Below are 15,486 nucleotides of genomic sequence, written 5' to 3'. Positions count from 1 at the left end.
TGGCAGCCATGGAAGCAGTTCCCTTTGCGCAGTTTCATCTGCGCCCACTTCAATGGGACATTCTCCGCCAATGGGACGGGAAGTCAACGTCCCTGGACAGGAAAGTCTCTCTTTCCCAGACGGCCAAGGACTCTCTACAATGGTGGCTCCTTCCCACCTCATTGTCTCAGGGAAGATCCTTCCTGCCCCCATCCTGGGCAGTGGTCACGACAGATGCGAGTCTGTCAGGGTGGGGAGCAGTGTTTCTCCACCACAGGGCCCAGGGGACGTGGACTCCGCAGGAGTCCACCCTTCAGATCAATGTTCTGGAAATCAGGGCAGTGTATCTTGCCCTACTGGCCTTCCAACAGTGGCTGGAAGGAAAGCAGATCCGAATCCAGTCGGACAACTCCACAGCGGTGGCATACATCAACCACCAAGGAGGGACGCGCAGTCGGCAAGCGTTCCAAGAAGTCCGGCGCATTCTAATGTGGGTGGAGGACACAGCATCCACCATATCCGCGGTTCACATCCCAGGCGTAGAAAATTGGGAAGCAGACTTCCTCAGTCGCCAGGGCATGGACGCAGGGGAGTGGTCCCTTCACCCGGACGTGTTTCAGGAAATCTGTCGCCGATGGGGAGTGCCGGACGTCGACCTAATGGCGTCCCGGCACAACAACAAGGTCCCGGCATTCATGGCGAGGTCGCGCGATCAAAGAGCTCTGGCGGCAGACGCATTAGTTCAAGATTGGTCGCAGTTCCGGCTCCCATACGTCTTCCCACCTCTGGCACTCTTGCCCAGAGTGTTACGCAAGATCAGATCCGATTGCAGCCGCGTCATACTCGTCGCCCCAGACTGGCCGAGGAGATCGTGGTATCCGGATCTGTGGCATCTCACGGTCGGTCGACCATGGTCACTGCCAGACCGACCAGACTTACTGTCCCAAGGGCCGTTTTTCCATCAGAATTCTGCGGCCCTGAACCTGACTGTGTGGCCATTGAGTCCTGGATCCTAGCGTCCGCAGGATTATCTCAAGGAGTCGTAGCCACAATGAGACAAGCTAGGAAGTCAACGTCTGCTAAGATCTACCACAGAACGTGGAAGATTTTCTTATCCTGGTGCTCTGCACAGAGAGTATCCCCTTGGCCATTTGCATTGCCCACCTTTCTTTCCTTCCTGCAATCGGGGTTGGAAAAGGGATTGTCGCTCAGCTCCCTTAAAGGGCAAGTCTCGGCACTATCTGTGTTTTTTTCAGAAGCGTCTAGCACGTCTTCCTAAGGTGCGCACGTTCCTACAGGGGGTCTGTCATATTGTGCCCCCGTACAAGCGGCCGTTAGATCCATGGGATCTGAACAGAGTACTAGTTGCTCTACAAAAGCCGCCCTTCGAGCCTCTAAAGGACGTTTCCTTTTCTCGCCTGTCACAGAAAGTGGCGTTTCTTGTTGCGATCACATCGCTTCGGCGAGTGTCTGAGCTGGCAGCTCTGTCATCCAAGGCTCCCTTCCTGGTGTTCCACCAGGACAAGGTAGTGCTGCGCCCCATTCCGGAGTTTCTCCCTAAGGTCGTATCCTCGTTTCATCTTAATCAGGATATATCCTTGCCTTCCTTTTGTCCTCAGCCGGTTCACCGGTATGAGAAAGACTTACGTTTGCTAGATCTGGTGAGAGCACTCAGAATCTATATTTCTCGCACGGCGCCTATCCGCCGTTCAGATGCACTTTTTGTCCTTGTCGCTGGCCAGCGCAAGGGGTCGCAGGCTTCTAAAGCCACCCTGGCTCGATGGATCAAAGAACCAATTCTGGAAGCCTACCGTTCTGCTGGGCTGCCGGTTCCTTCAGGGCTGAAAGCCCACTCAACCAGAGCTGTGGGTGCGTCCTGGGCTTTGCGACACCAGGCTTCGGCTCAACAGGTGTGCCAGGCAGCTACCTGGTCGAGTCTGCACACTTTCACCAAGCATTATCAGGTGCATACCTATGCTTCGGCGGATGCCAGCTTAGGTAGAAGAGTCCTGCAGGCGGCAGTGACATCCCCGTAGGGGAGGGCTGTTTTGCAGCTCTAACATGAGGTATCTCTTTACCCACCCAGGGACAGCTTTTGGACGTCCCAATCGTCTGGGTCTCCCAATAGAGCGCTGAAGAAGAAGGGAATTTTGTTACTTACCGTAAATTCCTTTTCTTCTAGCTCTTATTGGGAGACCCAGCACCCGCCCTGTTGTCCTTCGGGATTTTTTTGTTGTTTGCGGGTACACATGTTGTTCATGTTGAACGGTTTTTCAGTTCTCCGACGTTATTCGGAGTTAATTTGTTTAAACCAGTTATTGGCTTCCTCCTTCTTGCTTTGGCACTAAAACTGGAGAACCCGTGATACCACGGGGGGGTATAGCCAGAAGGGGAGGGGCCTTGCACTTTTTAGTGTAGTGCTTTGTGTGGCCTCCGGAGGGCAGTAGCTATACCCCAATCGTCTGGGTCTCCCAAAAAGAGCTAGAAGAAAAGGAATTTACGGTAAGTAACAAAATTCCCTTCTTTAAGAGGGAGACACCTAAACATATACAGCAGCTTAGGAAGGAACGTCATCTTAAAGGATTGAATTCTCGCCATCCAAGATAGCGACAACTTCTCATACCTGCCTAGAGCCTGACCCAAGTTTTTGAGTAGGTGATCGAGATTGGATCTGATGAGGGAATGGGTTGGTGTCAAACAGATACCTAGATAAGGGATACGGTCTTTGCACCACTGGAAAGGAAAGGCTGCCTCCAAAATCCTTCTGGACCTTGCGGGTACATTAAATGGTAGTACTAAGGACTTAGTGGCATTCAATTTGTAATAAGACACCTCAGAAAAGGTCGACAGGGTGGACATCACTGCTGGAAAGGAATATTCACGTTAGTACATGATATTATTACATCATCCGCATATAGGGTAGGGGAGCATGAACAATTTATGTTCATGCTCCCCTACCCTTATACCAGTTATGTTCGGGTTCACCCTAATTGCCTCCGCCAGAGGTTCCACCACCAGAGCAAAAACAATAGGGGACAGCGGGCACCCCTGGCGGGTGCCATTGGTTATAGAAAATTTTAATGAGCGAAAACCCGAGGCTAGAAATGAAGCATCTGGGTGAGAGTACAAGGCCAAAACAGATGACTTAATTCTTCCTTCAAAACCAAATTTCATAAGCACTCTTTCCAGATATCCCCAGTGCACCCTATCAAAGGCCTTTTCGGCGTCGAGTGACAAGAATACACCAGGGACACCCGTCTTCTCCATCACCCCAATTAAATCCAGCATCCGCCTGGTGCCATCTTTGGATTGCCTGCCCGCCACAAAACCCACCTGATCCGGGGCTACCAAGGAGGGGATTATTTTATGGAGTCTGGTGGCTACCATTTTTGAGTAAATTTTTAAATCACAGTTGAGCAATGAAATTGGTCTGAAATTCCCAGGGGTATCTGCCGTTTCTTCGGCGCTCCATTGGGAGACCCAGACGATTGGGTGTATAGCTACTGCCTCCGGAGGCCACACAAAGCATTACACTAAAAAGTGTAAGGCCCCTCCCCTTCTGGCTATACACCCCCAGTGGGATCACTGGCTCACCAGTTTTCTGCTTTGTGCGAAGGAGGTCAGACATCCACGCATAGCTCCACTGTTTAGTCAGCAGTAGCTGCTGACTATGTCGGATGGAAGAAAAGTGGGCCCATATGGGGTCCCCAGCATGCTCCCTTCTCACCCCACTTGCGGTTTGTAAGGTTGAGGTACCCGTTGCGGGTACGGAGGCTGGAGCCCACATGCTGTTTTCCTTCCCCATCCCCCCTCAGGGCTCTGGGTGAAGTGGGATCTTACAGGTCTCCAGGCACTGAGACCGGGCTCCATCCACAGACCCAGAGAACCTGCTGGATATGGAGCTGAGTATCGTCAGGGACAGGCCCTGCTACATTAAGGTACTCTGTGTCCCCGGGCAAGCGCGCACACACACACCAGCATTGCTGGGAGTGTTAGTGCGCCGGGGGCAACAGCGCGGAGCGCTCGTGCTATTATTCACTACAGCTTTGCTGAGTGACTTTATGTATTGGGAACTGCCGCGCCGGCCGTTGCTGGGTGTTTTTTACATTGTGGCGCGGCTGGGACTTGTGGTGCGCCGGGGACTTCCGCGCTGGCCGTGCACATGGACGGCCGCGCTTATTACTCGAGTCCCCGGCTTTGCGGCCTAGTTTCCGTTTCGTTCCCGCCTCCAGCCCTGCCAGTCAGGGGAGAGGCGGGACGCTGTACAGACAGTCAGCGCCGAGGGCTGGAGTCTGCTTTGCATTCTCCAGCCCCCTTCACTGGACACAGTGGGACGCCAGTTTCCCGCTCTTGTCTGGGGCACGCCCACGGCCCGCCCCTCGTCACACGAGCTGGAGAAGGACGCCGGCAGCCATTCCTGCACGCAGTCCGAGCTGGGGAACGGAGACATGCTCTGGGCAACCAACACAGGGCTCTGGCGACCACACACCCGCGTTATAGGCGGGCGGTAAGCAGCACCTGAAGTGCTGACCCCACTAAATACCGAAGTGTCCATTTGTATTTTATGCTTGTATGCTATACACTGCACTGTAGGTCGCTATCTTTGGCTATATGCCCCTCTAGATGGCGAGATAACAGCAGCAAAAACGCAAGGGTGCTAAGGCACAGGTTTTCTAGGCTGCTTGTATTGCATGGCTGAAGTGTTCATTTGTACTTATGCTTGTATGCTATACATTGCACTGTACGGTCGCTACTCTTGGCTATATTCTCCTAGAGGGCTGGACAACAGCAGCAAAAAAGCATGGGTGCCAAGGCACAGGCTTTATAGGCTGCTTGTACTGCATGTGCTGAAGTGTTCATTTGTATATATGCTTGTATGCTATACATTGCACTGTACGGTCGCTACTCTGGGCTATATTCTCCTAGATGGCTGGACAACAGCAGCAAAAAAGCAAGGGTGCCAAGGCACAGGCTTTCTATGCTGCTTGTATTGCATGTGCTGAAGTGTTTATGCTTGTATGCTATACATTGCATAGATGACTAGAATACAGCAGCAAAAAAGCAACACAGGCTTTCTATGCTGCTTTTCCTGCATGTGATACTGTTCCACCGGCAGGTTCCACTGACCCCCATTGTGGGCAATGCTCCCCTGTAGCACTTGGTCAGCCGGGGTCTCTACTAGAGGTGGCCAAAGGAACCACCTGTGAACCCTGTCCAGGGACAGGGACGGAGATTGTCATGGGATGGAGACTTTGCAGTCCAGACAGGCCATGGGCAATCTTGATTAATGCTCCCTGGCCACCCTCATTTGGAACGTACTCAGTGCTCCGGGGGGGTCCCAGGCATTCCAGGGTGAAGGCTCTGACACGGACGGCAGTCCCAGACAGCCTAAGCTAGCTCGCTGGGTGCGACACTCGGCTTCATCACTGGTCAAGGTCCCAGCAGGAGGACTCTCTGTATGATGAGGCAGACGTAGCTGATCAGGGCTTTGGTCCTGACACCGCTCTCAATCCGGATACACCGGATGGTGACGCCATAGTGAATGATCTTATAGCGTCCATCAATGGAATGTTGCATATTTCTCCCTCAGCTCCCCCAGTGGAGGAGTCAGCTTCACAGCAGGAGAAATCCTTTTTCAGTACTCATGCGTAGATTGAGTACTTTTTCTGGCCACGCTGACTTCAGAGACGCAGTTCAGAAACACCACGCTTACCAGATAAACGTTTTCTCCAAACGTATTAAGGATGCACGTTATCCCTTTACCCTGACGTGGTAAAGCCCTGGACCCAGGGTCCAAAGGTGGATTCCCCAATCTCCAGGCTTGCGGCTAGATCCATAGTTGCAGTGGAGATGGGAATTCACTTAAAGATGCCATTGACAGACAGATAGACCTCTGGTTGAAATCTGTCTGTGAAGCTATCAGCGTGTCGGTTGCTCCGGCATTCGCAGCCGTATGGGCACCCTAACCTATTTCAGCTGGTCTTGCGCAGCTGGTCTTGAGCACATGTACATCTGTGCCGCAGGTGGTGTCCTTAACCTCGCAATGTCTGCATTGCGACTTACCCTAGTAATGCTGTCCTGGGGGGACAGTCGAGGTTGGTCCTTCCCAGGCTCGGGCAAGTCCCAATTGTCCTCGTCTAAAAGGGCTCAAAAGGCTCAGAGGGGCTCAGATTCCGGCCGGGCTCATTCACGCCCAAGGAAGGCAGCAGGACGAACCGCTACCAAGGCGATCTCCTCATGTATTTCAGCTCTCTCTCTCCGCATCCGCGGTTGGTGGCAGAATCTCCCGCTTCTGGGTACATTTAGCTGCCACAGGTCACAGACCGGTGGGTGAGAGACATTGTGTCTCACGTGTACAGGATAGAGCTCTGTTCTCGTCCTCCGGCTCGATTCTTCAGAACTCCCCCCCCCCCCCACCGAGCCGATGCTCTTCTGCAGGCAGAAGGAGTGGTAATCCCTGTTCCTCTTCAGGAACAAGACACGTTTTTTTCCTCCAATCTTATTGGGGTGCCAAAAAAGGGTGGCTTTTTCCGTTCCGTTCTGGACCTAAAACTGCTCACCAAGCACGTGAAGGCCAGGCGGTTCCGGATGTAACTCTCCGCTCCGTCATTGCCTCAATGTCTCAAGGAGATTTCCTAGCATCAATAGACATCAGGATGCTTATCTCCACGTGCCGATTGCTCCAGAGCACCAGCGTTTGCTACGTTTCGTTATTGAAGACGAGCATCTTCAGTGCGTACCACTGCCCTTCGGTCTGGCGACAGCCCTACGGGTTTTCACCAAGTTCAGGGCAGCAGTGGGAGCAGTCCTGCACTCTCAGGGTCACTCTGTGATCCTTACTGGATTGTCAAGGCACCCTCTCAAGAGGCATGCCGACACAGCCTGAACGTGGCGCTGGAGACTCTCCAGAGTTTCGGGTGGATCATCAACGTTTCAAGGTTACACCGGGCACCGACCCAATCGCTGACATATCTGGGCATGGAGTTTCACACTCCCTCAGCGATAGTGAAGCTTCCGCTGGACAAGCAGCGTTCACTACAGACGGGGGTGCAGTCTCTCCTTCAAGGCTAGTCACACCCCTTAAGACGCCTCATGCAGAGGCAGTCACTTTCGCGCAGTTTCATCTGCGTCCACTTCAATGGGACATGCTTTGCCAATGGGTTGGGGAGTCGACGTCCCTAGAAAGGAACGTTTCCCTTCTCAGACGGTCAAGGACTCTCTTCAGAGGAGTCCATCCTTCAGATCAATGTTCTGGAAATCTGGGCAGTGCATCTTGCCCTGCAAGCCTTCCAGCAGTGGCTGGAAGGAAAACAGATCCGAATTCAGTCGGACAATTCCACAGCGGTGGCAGACATCGCCCACCAAGGCGGAACACGCATCGCCAAGCCTACCAGGCAATCCGGCGGATTCTGATGTGGGTGGGGGACAGAGCATCCACCATATCCGCAGTTCACATCCCGGGCGTAGAAAATTGGGAAGCAGACTTCCTCAGTCGCCTGGGCATGGACGCAGGGGAATGGCCTCTGCACCCAGTATGGTGTCAGGAAATCTGTAGCCGCTGGGGGATGCCGGACGTCGACCTAATGGCGTCTCGGCACAACAACAAGGTCCCGATTTTCATGGCGCGGTCTCACGAGCAAAGAGCTCTGGCGGCAGGCGCCCTAGTTCAGGATTGGTCGCAGTTCCAGCTACCCTATGTGTTTCCTACTCTGGCACTGTTGCCCAGAGTGCTACGCAAGCTCAGCTCCGCTTGCCGCCGCGCCATCCTCGTCGTCCCAGACTGACCGAGGAGGTCGTGGTCCCGGATCTGTGGCATCTCACGGTCGGCCAACCGTGGGCACTCTCAGACCGGCCAGACTTACTGTCCCAAGGGCCGTTCTTTCCACTGAATTCTACGGCCCTGATCCGGACTATGTGGCCATCGAGTCCGAGATCCTAGCGTCTTCAGGATTATCTCAAGACGTCATTGCCACCATGAGACGGGCTAGGAAGCCGACGTCTGCCAAAATCTACCACAAGACGTGGAAGTTATTCTTATCTTGGTGCTCTGCTTAGGGAGTGTCTCCCTGGCCATTTGCATTGTCTCCTTTTTCCCCCCTTCCTGCATCTGGATTGGGAAAAGGTTTGTCGCTCGGCTCCCTTAAAGGACAAGTCGCAGCGCTGTCGGTATTCTTTCAGAAGCGCCTAGTACGACTTCCTCAGGTACGCACGTTCCTGCAGGGGGGTTATCACATTGTCCCTCCGTACAAGAGGCCGTCAGACCCATGGGATCTGCACAGGGTATTAATTGCTCTCTAGGAGCCGCCCTTCGAGCCTCTGAGGGATGTTTTCACTTTCTCGACTTTCACAGAAAGTGGCCTTTCTGGTAGCGGTCACGTCTTTTCGGAGAGTGTCCGAACTAGCAGCGCGGTCATCCAAAGCTCCCTTCCTGGTGTTCACCTAGATAAGGTAGTGCTGCGTCCGATCCCAGAGTTTCTCCCTAAGGTGGTATCCCCTTTTTATCACAATCAGGATATCTCCTTACCTTCTTTTTATCCATTTCATCGATATGTAATGGCTTTGCATTGTTGGATCTGGTGTAGAGCACCCAGAATCTACATTCCCGCACGGCGCTCCTGCGCCGCTCGGATGCACTCTTTGTCCTTGTCACTGGTCAGCGCAAGGGATCGCAGGCTGCAACATCCACCCTGGCTCAATGGATCAAGGAACCAATCCTTGAAGCCTACCGTTCTACTGGGCTTCCGGTTCCATCAGGGCTGAAGGCCCATTCTACCAGAGCCGTGGGTGCGTCCTGGGCATTACGACACCAGGCTACGGCTCAACAGGTGTGCCAGGCAGCTACCTGGTCGAGTCTGCACACTTTCACCAAATATTATCAGGTGCATACCTATGCTTCGGCGGACGCCAGCCTAGGTAGAAGAGTCCTGCAGGCGGCAGTTGCCTCCCCGTAGGGGAAGGCTGTCTTGCAGCTCTAACATGAGGTATTTCTTTACCCACCCAGGGACAGCTTTTGGACGTCCCAATCGTCTGGGTCTCCCAATGGAGCGCCGAAGAAGAAGGGAATTTTGTTACTTACCGTAAATTCCTTTTCTTCTAGCTCCTATTGGGAGACCCAGCACCCGCCCTGTTGTCCTTCGGGATTTTTGGTTGTTTTCGGGTACACATGTTGTTCATGTTGAATGGTTTTCAGTTCTCCGATGTTACTTCGGAGTGAATTTGTTTAAACCAGTTATTGGCTTTCCTCCTTCTTGCTTTTGCACTAAAACTGGTGAGCCAGTGATCCCACTGGGGGTGTATAGCCAGAAGGGGAGGGGCCTTACACTTTTTAGTGTAATGCTTTGTGTGGCCTCCGGAGGCAGTAGCTATACACCCAATCGTCTGGGTCTCCCAATAGGAGCTAGAAGAAAAGGAATTTACGGTAAGTAACAAAATTCCCTTCTTTCCCCGGTTTGGATAGTGTAGTGATAACTGCTTCTAGGTTCTCTGAGGAAATAGTCCCGGCCGTTTGCCACAAATTAAAGGTCTTTAGTAAAAAAGGGGCTAGAATAGAGGCAAATTGCTGATAATATTCATAGGGAAGCCCATCCGGGCCTGGGGCTGAGTTTCGTTTAGAAGCTCTAATGGTGTCCAAAATGTCCTGTATAGTAAAGGGAAGATTTAAAGATTCTAATTGCCGGTCTGAGACCCGAGGCAATTCCAGACCGTCCAAAAACTCCTGAATTTTTTCCGGTGTTGGCTGAGGGGTTTGCGGGTCATCCCTTAAATTGTACAGGGCAGCATAATACTTGGCAAAGGCGTCTGCTATCCCATTAGGGTGCCTTATAAGTGATCCGTCTGGGCCCTTCAAAAATTCAATTTTAGATTTAATTTCCCGTTTTTTTGTTCTTCTAGCTAGTAAGATGCTGGCTCTATCCCCATCTCATAAAAAGTTGACTTACTCTTTTTAAGATTATGTTCATATCTATACAACAGGAGGGATCGCAGTTGAAACCTGCAAGTAAGAATTTCCCTGGACAGTGTAGACGACGGGGAGGCCTTGTTAATAGTTTCTAAGTGTTGAATATGGGCTATAATTTCTTTAATTTCTGCTTCTCTTTGCTTTTTCAAGAATGATGCAGTTTTTAAAAACTGCCCTCTAATAACTGATTTGTGTGCAGCCCATAAGGTCTCGTCAGAGACCTCCCCATTGTCATTACGTCCAAAGTATTCCAACAGGCCTGCCACAACCTCCTCCTGAACGTTCTTTTGGTTCAGTAAACTAGTATTAAGTCTCCACTGAGGCACCATAAATCCACTAGTAGAGTCCTGTACAACCAAAGTTATCGGAGCATGATCCGACCATGTTATCAGACCCACTTCAGCACCCGTACACTTGTGAACAGTCTTACTATCCGTCAGGAAGAAGTCGATCCTGCTGTACGACCGATGCCTTGGGGAAAAGAAAGTATAGTCCCTTTCCGATGCATGAAGGTATCTCCATATGTCATGTAGATGAACTCCGCGACCAACTGTTTCAGTTCCTTTCCTGACTTAGCGGACCTCGCCGAGCAGTCCATAGATCGAAGAACTGGAGTGTTAAACTCCCCGCAGATTATCTCTGACCCCTGTGCGGTGCTCCTAAACATCTGGAAAAATTTCCGGGCAAATGTTAGTTGAGATGAGTTTGGAGCGTAAATCGATGCCAAGGTATACAAAAGCCCATTCAGGAGGCACTTTAGAATAATATATCTCCCGTCTGCACCATAGGTTACATGAATCATTTTGAAAGCCACAGAGTTTTTAATCAGGATAGCCACTCCTCCTTTTTTTTTTTTTTTGAGTCATTTGCAAAGAACATATGTGGAAATCTTGGATGTAGTAGCCTTTTATTGTCATCAGTAAGAAGGTGAGTTTCTTGAATACATGCTATATCACATTTGGATGCTATAACTTCTCTCCACAGCATGGATCTTTTTGCAGGAGAATTGAGACCCTTCACATTGAGAGACAGAAACTTAATACTCATGGCGGATCCCAGAAAGGACGATGTTTCCAGGCAGGCCGACTGAGAGGCATAGGGCAGGCAGAGGCAGGCAAGGAGGACCAGTTAGGGACGGTGCACGGGTGGAGGGAAAAAAGAACAAAAACAAAAAAACTTGAATACTTCAGCTTCATCCTTACCGGACAGCTGGGAAGTACTTGCTCGCCATAGGTGAGAACAACAGAGGGCTTAAGTGACATCACAGGTCACATGAGAGCTACACACGCCTGCGGCTGGCGAGACTCCCTCAAGCTGGTTCCCACTCAGGATTGATCTTTTTCTTCTGAGCATCCCCCTGCTCCCGGCGTGAGTCTGAGTGCATTGTAAGGGGTAATCCCCAGGACTCAAGTAGTTTGCTCAGTTGAGGAGGGGACTGGCATACATGTGTTTTAGAATCCCTGAAGATAATCAATTTCACCGGGAATCCCCATTTATAGTGTATGTCATGCTCCCTCAGGATTCTGGAGAACTGGGAAAATTCTCTTCTTTTTGCCAGAGTTGCAGCAGACAGGTCCGGGAACACCTTTAAATCATTAAATTCATCTGGGAGGATAGGGTTATCCCTCAGTATCTGGAGCACTGCTTCCTTTGTTTTATAAAAATGTAGTCGTGCCAGCGTGTCCCTGGGCAGAGTGGGGTCGATACCTTTAGGTTTAGGGATTCTATGTATTCTATTCACTATGAGATCTCTTTCTGTGTGTTCTGGGAGCAGTAGTTGGAGAAACCTGTGAAAGAAATCTGGCAGCTCTTTATCAGCTACTGACACAGGAATGCCCCTAATTTTAAGATTGTTCCTTCTGGATCTGTCTTCCAGATCCCCAAGCTTGTTTTTCAGTATTCCCACCTCCTCCTCTAACGCTGTGTTAGCATCAATCAGATCATTGTGTGACTGAGCAAGTTCGGCCATTTTAGACTCCACATGGTCTGTACGGTCCCCCAGTGATTTGATTTCCTCTTTAACTTCTTTAGGCTATGTGCGCACTTACCGGATTTTGCCGCGGATTTTTTGCGGATTTGCTGCATGTTTCGCTGCAGAAAATGTTCATAACATCTCTGCAGTGAATCACCAGCAAATCCTATGGAGAAAAAAAATCCTGTGCGCACTGGGCGGAATTTGACAGCTGCATGTTTTGCTGCGGGATTCCCGCAGCAAAAACAAGTGCATGTCACTTCTTTTCCGCACGTCGCTGCGGGATTTCACTCCATTGACTCAATGTTAATCATGAAATCCCGCAGGGAATAACGCAGGCAGCAAATTCTGTGCGGTTCACTGCGTTTTCCTGCGTTATTCCCTGCGGTATTTCGCGGTTTACCTCCGGTAATGTGCATCGCTTGTCTGCGGTTTTGCAGGGAAGTGATGTCATTACAGGAAGAGGAAGCAAAGCAGAGAGTAAACACACACAGATCACAGACATAGAACACATAGACACAGACACATAGAACACACATAGAAATAAAACGGAAATATAGGAAAAAAAGAACGTGGGCTCCGCTGCATATTTACCTTCCAGCCGAGGTAAGCACACAGCGGCGGCCCGGTATTCTCAGGCTGGGGAGGGAGAGGGGCAGGGGTAATGTCCCCCGCCTCACTCCCCCTCCGGCAGCCGAGAATATCACCCGCAGCTGCCCCGGCACTGTCGCATACATTATGCGGCAATACCGGCGTGTCCTCGGCTCTTCTTGCCACCGTGTAGCAGTGGTGGCAAGGTAATACAAGGGGTTAATGGTGATGGGGGATAACCGCCATTAACTCCAGGCTTGATCATGGCAGCGTCTATGTGACAGCTGACATGATCAACCCATAAGTAAAGTGAAAAAAACACAGACACCGAAAAATCCTTTATTTTAAATAAAACCAACAAGCCTCGTTCACCATTTTATTAACCCCCCCCCCCCAACAAAGCTCCGGCGTAATCCACAGGTCCGACATAATCCACGTCCTGCGCTGCTTCCATCCAGCCGCGACTGTCACAGACACAGGCTGAATGCAGCAGACAGCAGAGGTAATTACCGGTCATTTCCCACGGCCGGTAATGTGAACTCACTGCCGACCGTGGGAAATGCAGCGATCTGTCCTCTAGCTATCCCTCTATCTATCTATCTATCCCTCTATCTATTCTTCTGTCTATCTACTATCAGAATTAAATGTATTTTTTTTTTTTTTTTCTTCAATGTGCTTTATTGCATTGAATGCAATAAAGCACATCCCAACCCGCACGCGGCAAAACCGCGGCAATACCGCGAATAATACCGCGGTAAAACCGCATGCGGTTTTCGGGTGCGGTTTCCCGCGGTTTTTTACCGCGGGTGCGGTAATCTTTGAGGGCATGCGGAATTTTCTCAAGAAAATTCCATTTCCCAGTGCGCACAGAGCCTTAATCATGTTCTTAAGATCCCTGAAATCCTCCTGCAGTGATGACTTCAGAGAACTGAGCATGGCTTGCAGCCTTTCCTCTGTGAGAGGAGTGCCGGTGACACTGCTTCCCAACCCTGTCTCTTCCTGGTGTAAGGGAGACACTGCAGCAGCAGACATCTTCTGAGGAGAGGGGGATCCCCTATCCCTGGGATAAAAGTCAGTAAGCTTGGCTGGGGGGCCAGATTTCCGGGGTCTACCCTTTGGCATACTGTGCAGGGGGGATTACTCACTGTTTCAGAGGAGAGTTCTCAGCGATTTGAAGCAGCTTTGAGCCAGTTTGTACAGCCACAGCACAGAGCTTCTCTCTTAAGCAGCCATTGCCTTCAGCATGCAGGCCACACCCCCTCTGCAGACACTTTAAGATTTATCTTCTTCTTCCTCAGTAGAAGCAGTAGTTTATTCTCTTACGTAGCAGTATGATGTAGGGGCATAAAGCCTGATTACAGCGATGTCACTTACTCAACTACTTGGTGCGGTTTTGATAGAATCCCTGTTTTCTCTGCTGTAGATGTAGTAGTGCTCAGAATGCCCACAATTCTCCCTCCTCCACCCGCACAGATCGGACAGTGTGCCCACAATAATCCATCTGCAGAACCGACGACGTTCCCACAATACTCCCCCGCAGATCGGACGGTGTGCCTAAAATATCCCCACCCCTGCCAGTCGAAGGGCGTGCTTTTAATACTAACCTTCCGGTTGGAGGGTGTGTCCAAGATGTCCACCTGCCGGCTGGAGGTTGCACCTACAATGCCCACTGCTAGTCAGAGGGTATGCCCACTCGCCAGTCGGAGGGCGTGCCAACAATACTCCCTCTACACGTTGGAGGGCGTGCCAACAATACTCCCTCTACACGTTGGAGGGCGTGCCAACAATACTCCCCCTACACGTTGGAGGGCGTGCCAACAATACTCCCCCTACATGTTGGAGGGCGTGCCAACAATACTCCCCCTACACGTTGGAGGGCATGCAAACAATACTCCCCCTACACGTTGGAGGGCGGGCCAACAATACTCCCTCCGCACGTTGGAGGGCGTGCCAATAATACTCCCCCTGCACGTTGGAGGGCGTCAGCAATACTCTCCCCTCCCGCAATGCTACTGCATACAAGTTGCATGCGTCTTCTCCAGGCTATTACTTCTTATGATTCATGTGACTGCTGTAGAGCATGTCTTTAGATGTTACCAGTAGCTAAGGCAATATGGCTGCTCCTATAATCAGAAAATCAGAGTTAAAAGAAACCTACCACCAGAAAATAAAACAGATTAGGAAAAAGAACAATTAAAAAAACAAAACAAAAACCCACAGGTGATGCTTTGTCTCTTTCAGGCCCTTGATGTACAGTACATCAGATTGTTTCTGAGTTATTAGTTTTAATTTGTGGATTTCTTTCTCCTTTAACTCTTTGTTGCCCATCTGTTTTTTTGTTTTTTTTTCTCCAGGTGGTCCGGTTCCTAAACAAATTGATCACTCAAGGCTGGAGCTCTCCCTCCACCGGGTTCGGAGCTACTTGTCTGTGTAACAGAGAGGTATGCTGCGGCTTCCAAACCAATGTTGTTCCATTATATTTCACAGGAGTTTTATGATCCATCTGGTAAAAATGTTTATTTTGCATTGTGGTAGCAATGATGTGTGTATCTGTAACGAGTGCAGTGACAGTACTCACCGGTCGCCATCTTCTGCTGTTTTCCGCAGCGCTCCGTTCCTTTCCGGTGCCTTGTGATCACACTTATTACCTGTCGGATCACACAGTGTCTGTAGCGTCGTTCTTAGATTTGCACTGAGAAAATGTAAAATGTGGTCTCCGCTCCACACAGAAGACACTGCGTGATTCTGCAGGTTACAAATGCGGTCACTGGACGCCGGATCGGACCAGAGGGTTGAAAGTGCAGAAGATGGTGAGGTCTCGAGTATATATCTGCACTTTTTACACACCTCTGACTGCTACCGAAGGGTGAAATTACACATTTCACGAGAGTGGTCCTGCAGTTTTCTACCCAGTGAAATAAGTATGTTATCTCCATATTGTGTTCTTGTGTTGCTCAGGGCCGTCTTTCTTGGCCTCCAGTGTTTA

General features: G+C 50.7%; 1 protein-coding gene across 2 annotated transcripts in view; it reads left to right on the top strand.

Annotated features, from left to right (window-relative positions):
* The window catches only part of ATRIP (ATR interacting protein), a 110,123-nt gene that overhangs the window by 74,713 nt on the left and 19,924 nt on the right, over nucleotides 1-15,486 (top strand). For both annotated transcript variants that reach the window (XM_075321795.1, XM_075321796.1), the window contains exon 12: nucleotides 14,855-14,941. In XM_075321795.1, coding sequence (XP_075177910.1) covers nucleotides 14,855-14,941 — 87 coding nt within the window. The remainder of the gene's footprint in view (nucleotides 1-14,854; nucleotides 14,942-15,486) is intronic.

The sequence above is a fragment of the Anomaloglossus baeobatrachus genome, chromosome 8, assembly GCF_048569485.1.
Source record: "Anomaloglossus baeobatrachus isolate aAnoBae1 chromosome 8, aAnoBae1.hap1, whole genome shotgun sequence".
NCBI classification, from domain to species: Eukaryota; Metazoa; Chordata; class Amphibia; order Anura; family Aromobatidae; genus Anomaloglossus; species Anomaloglossus baeobatrachus.
This window is presented reverse-complemented; position numbering and strand designations above follow the sequence as displayed.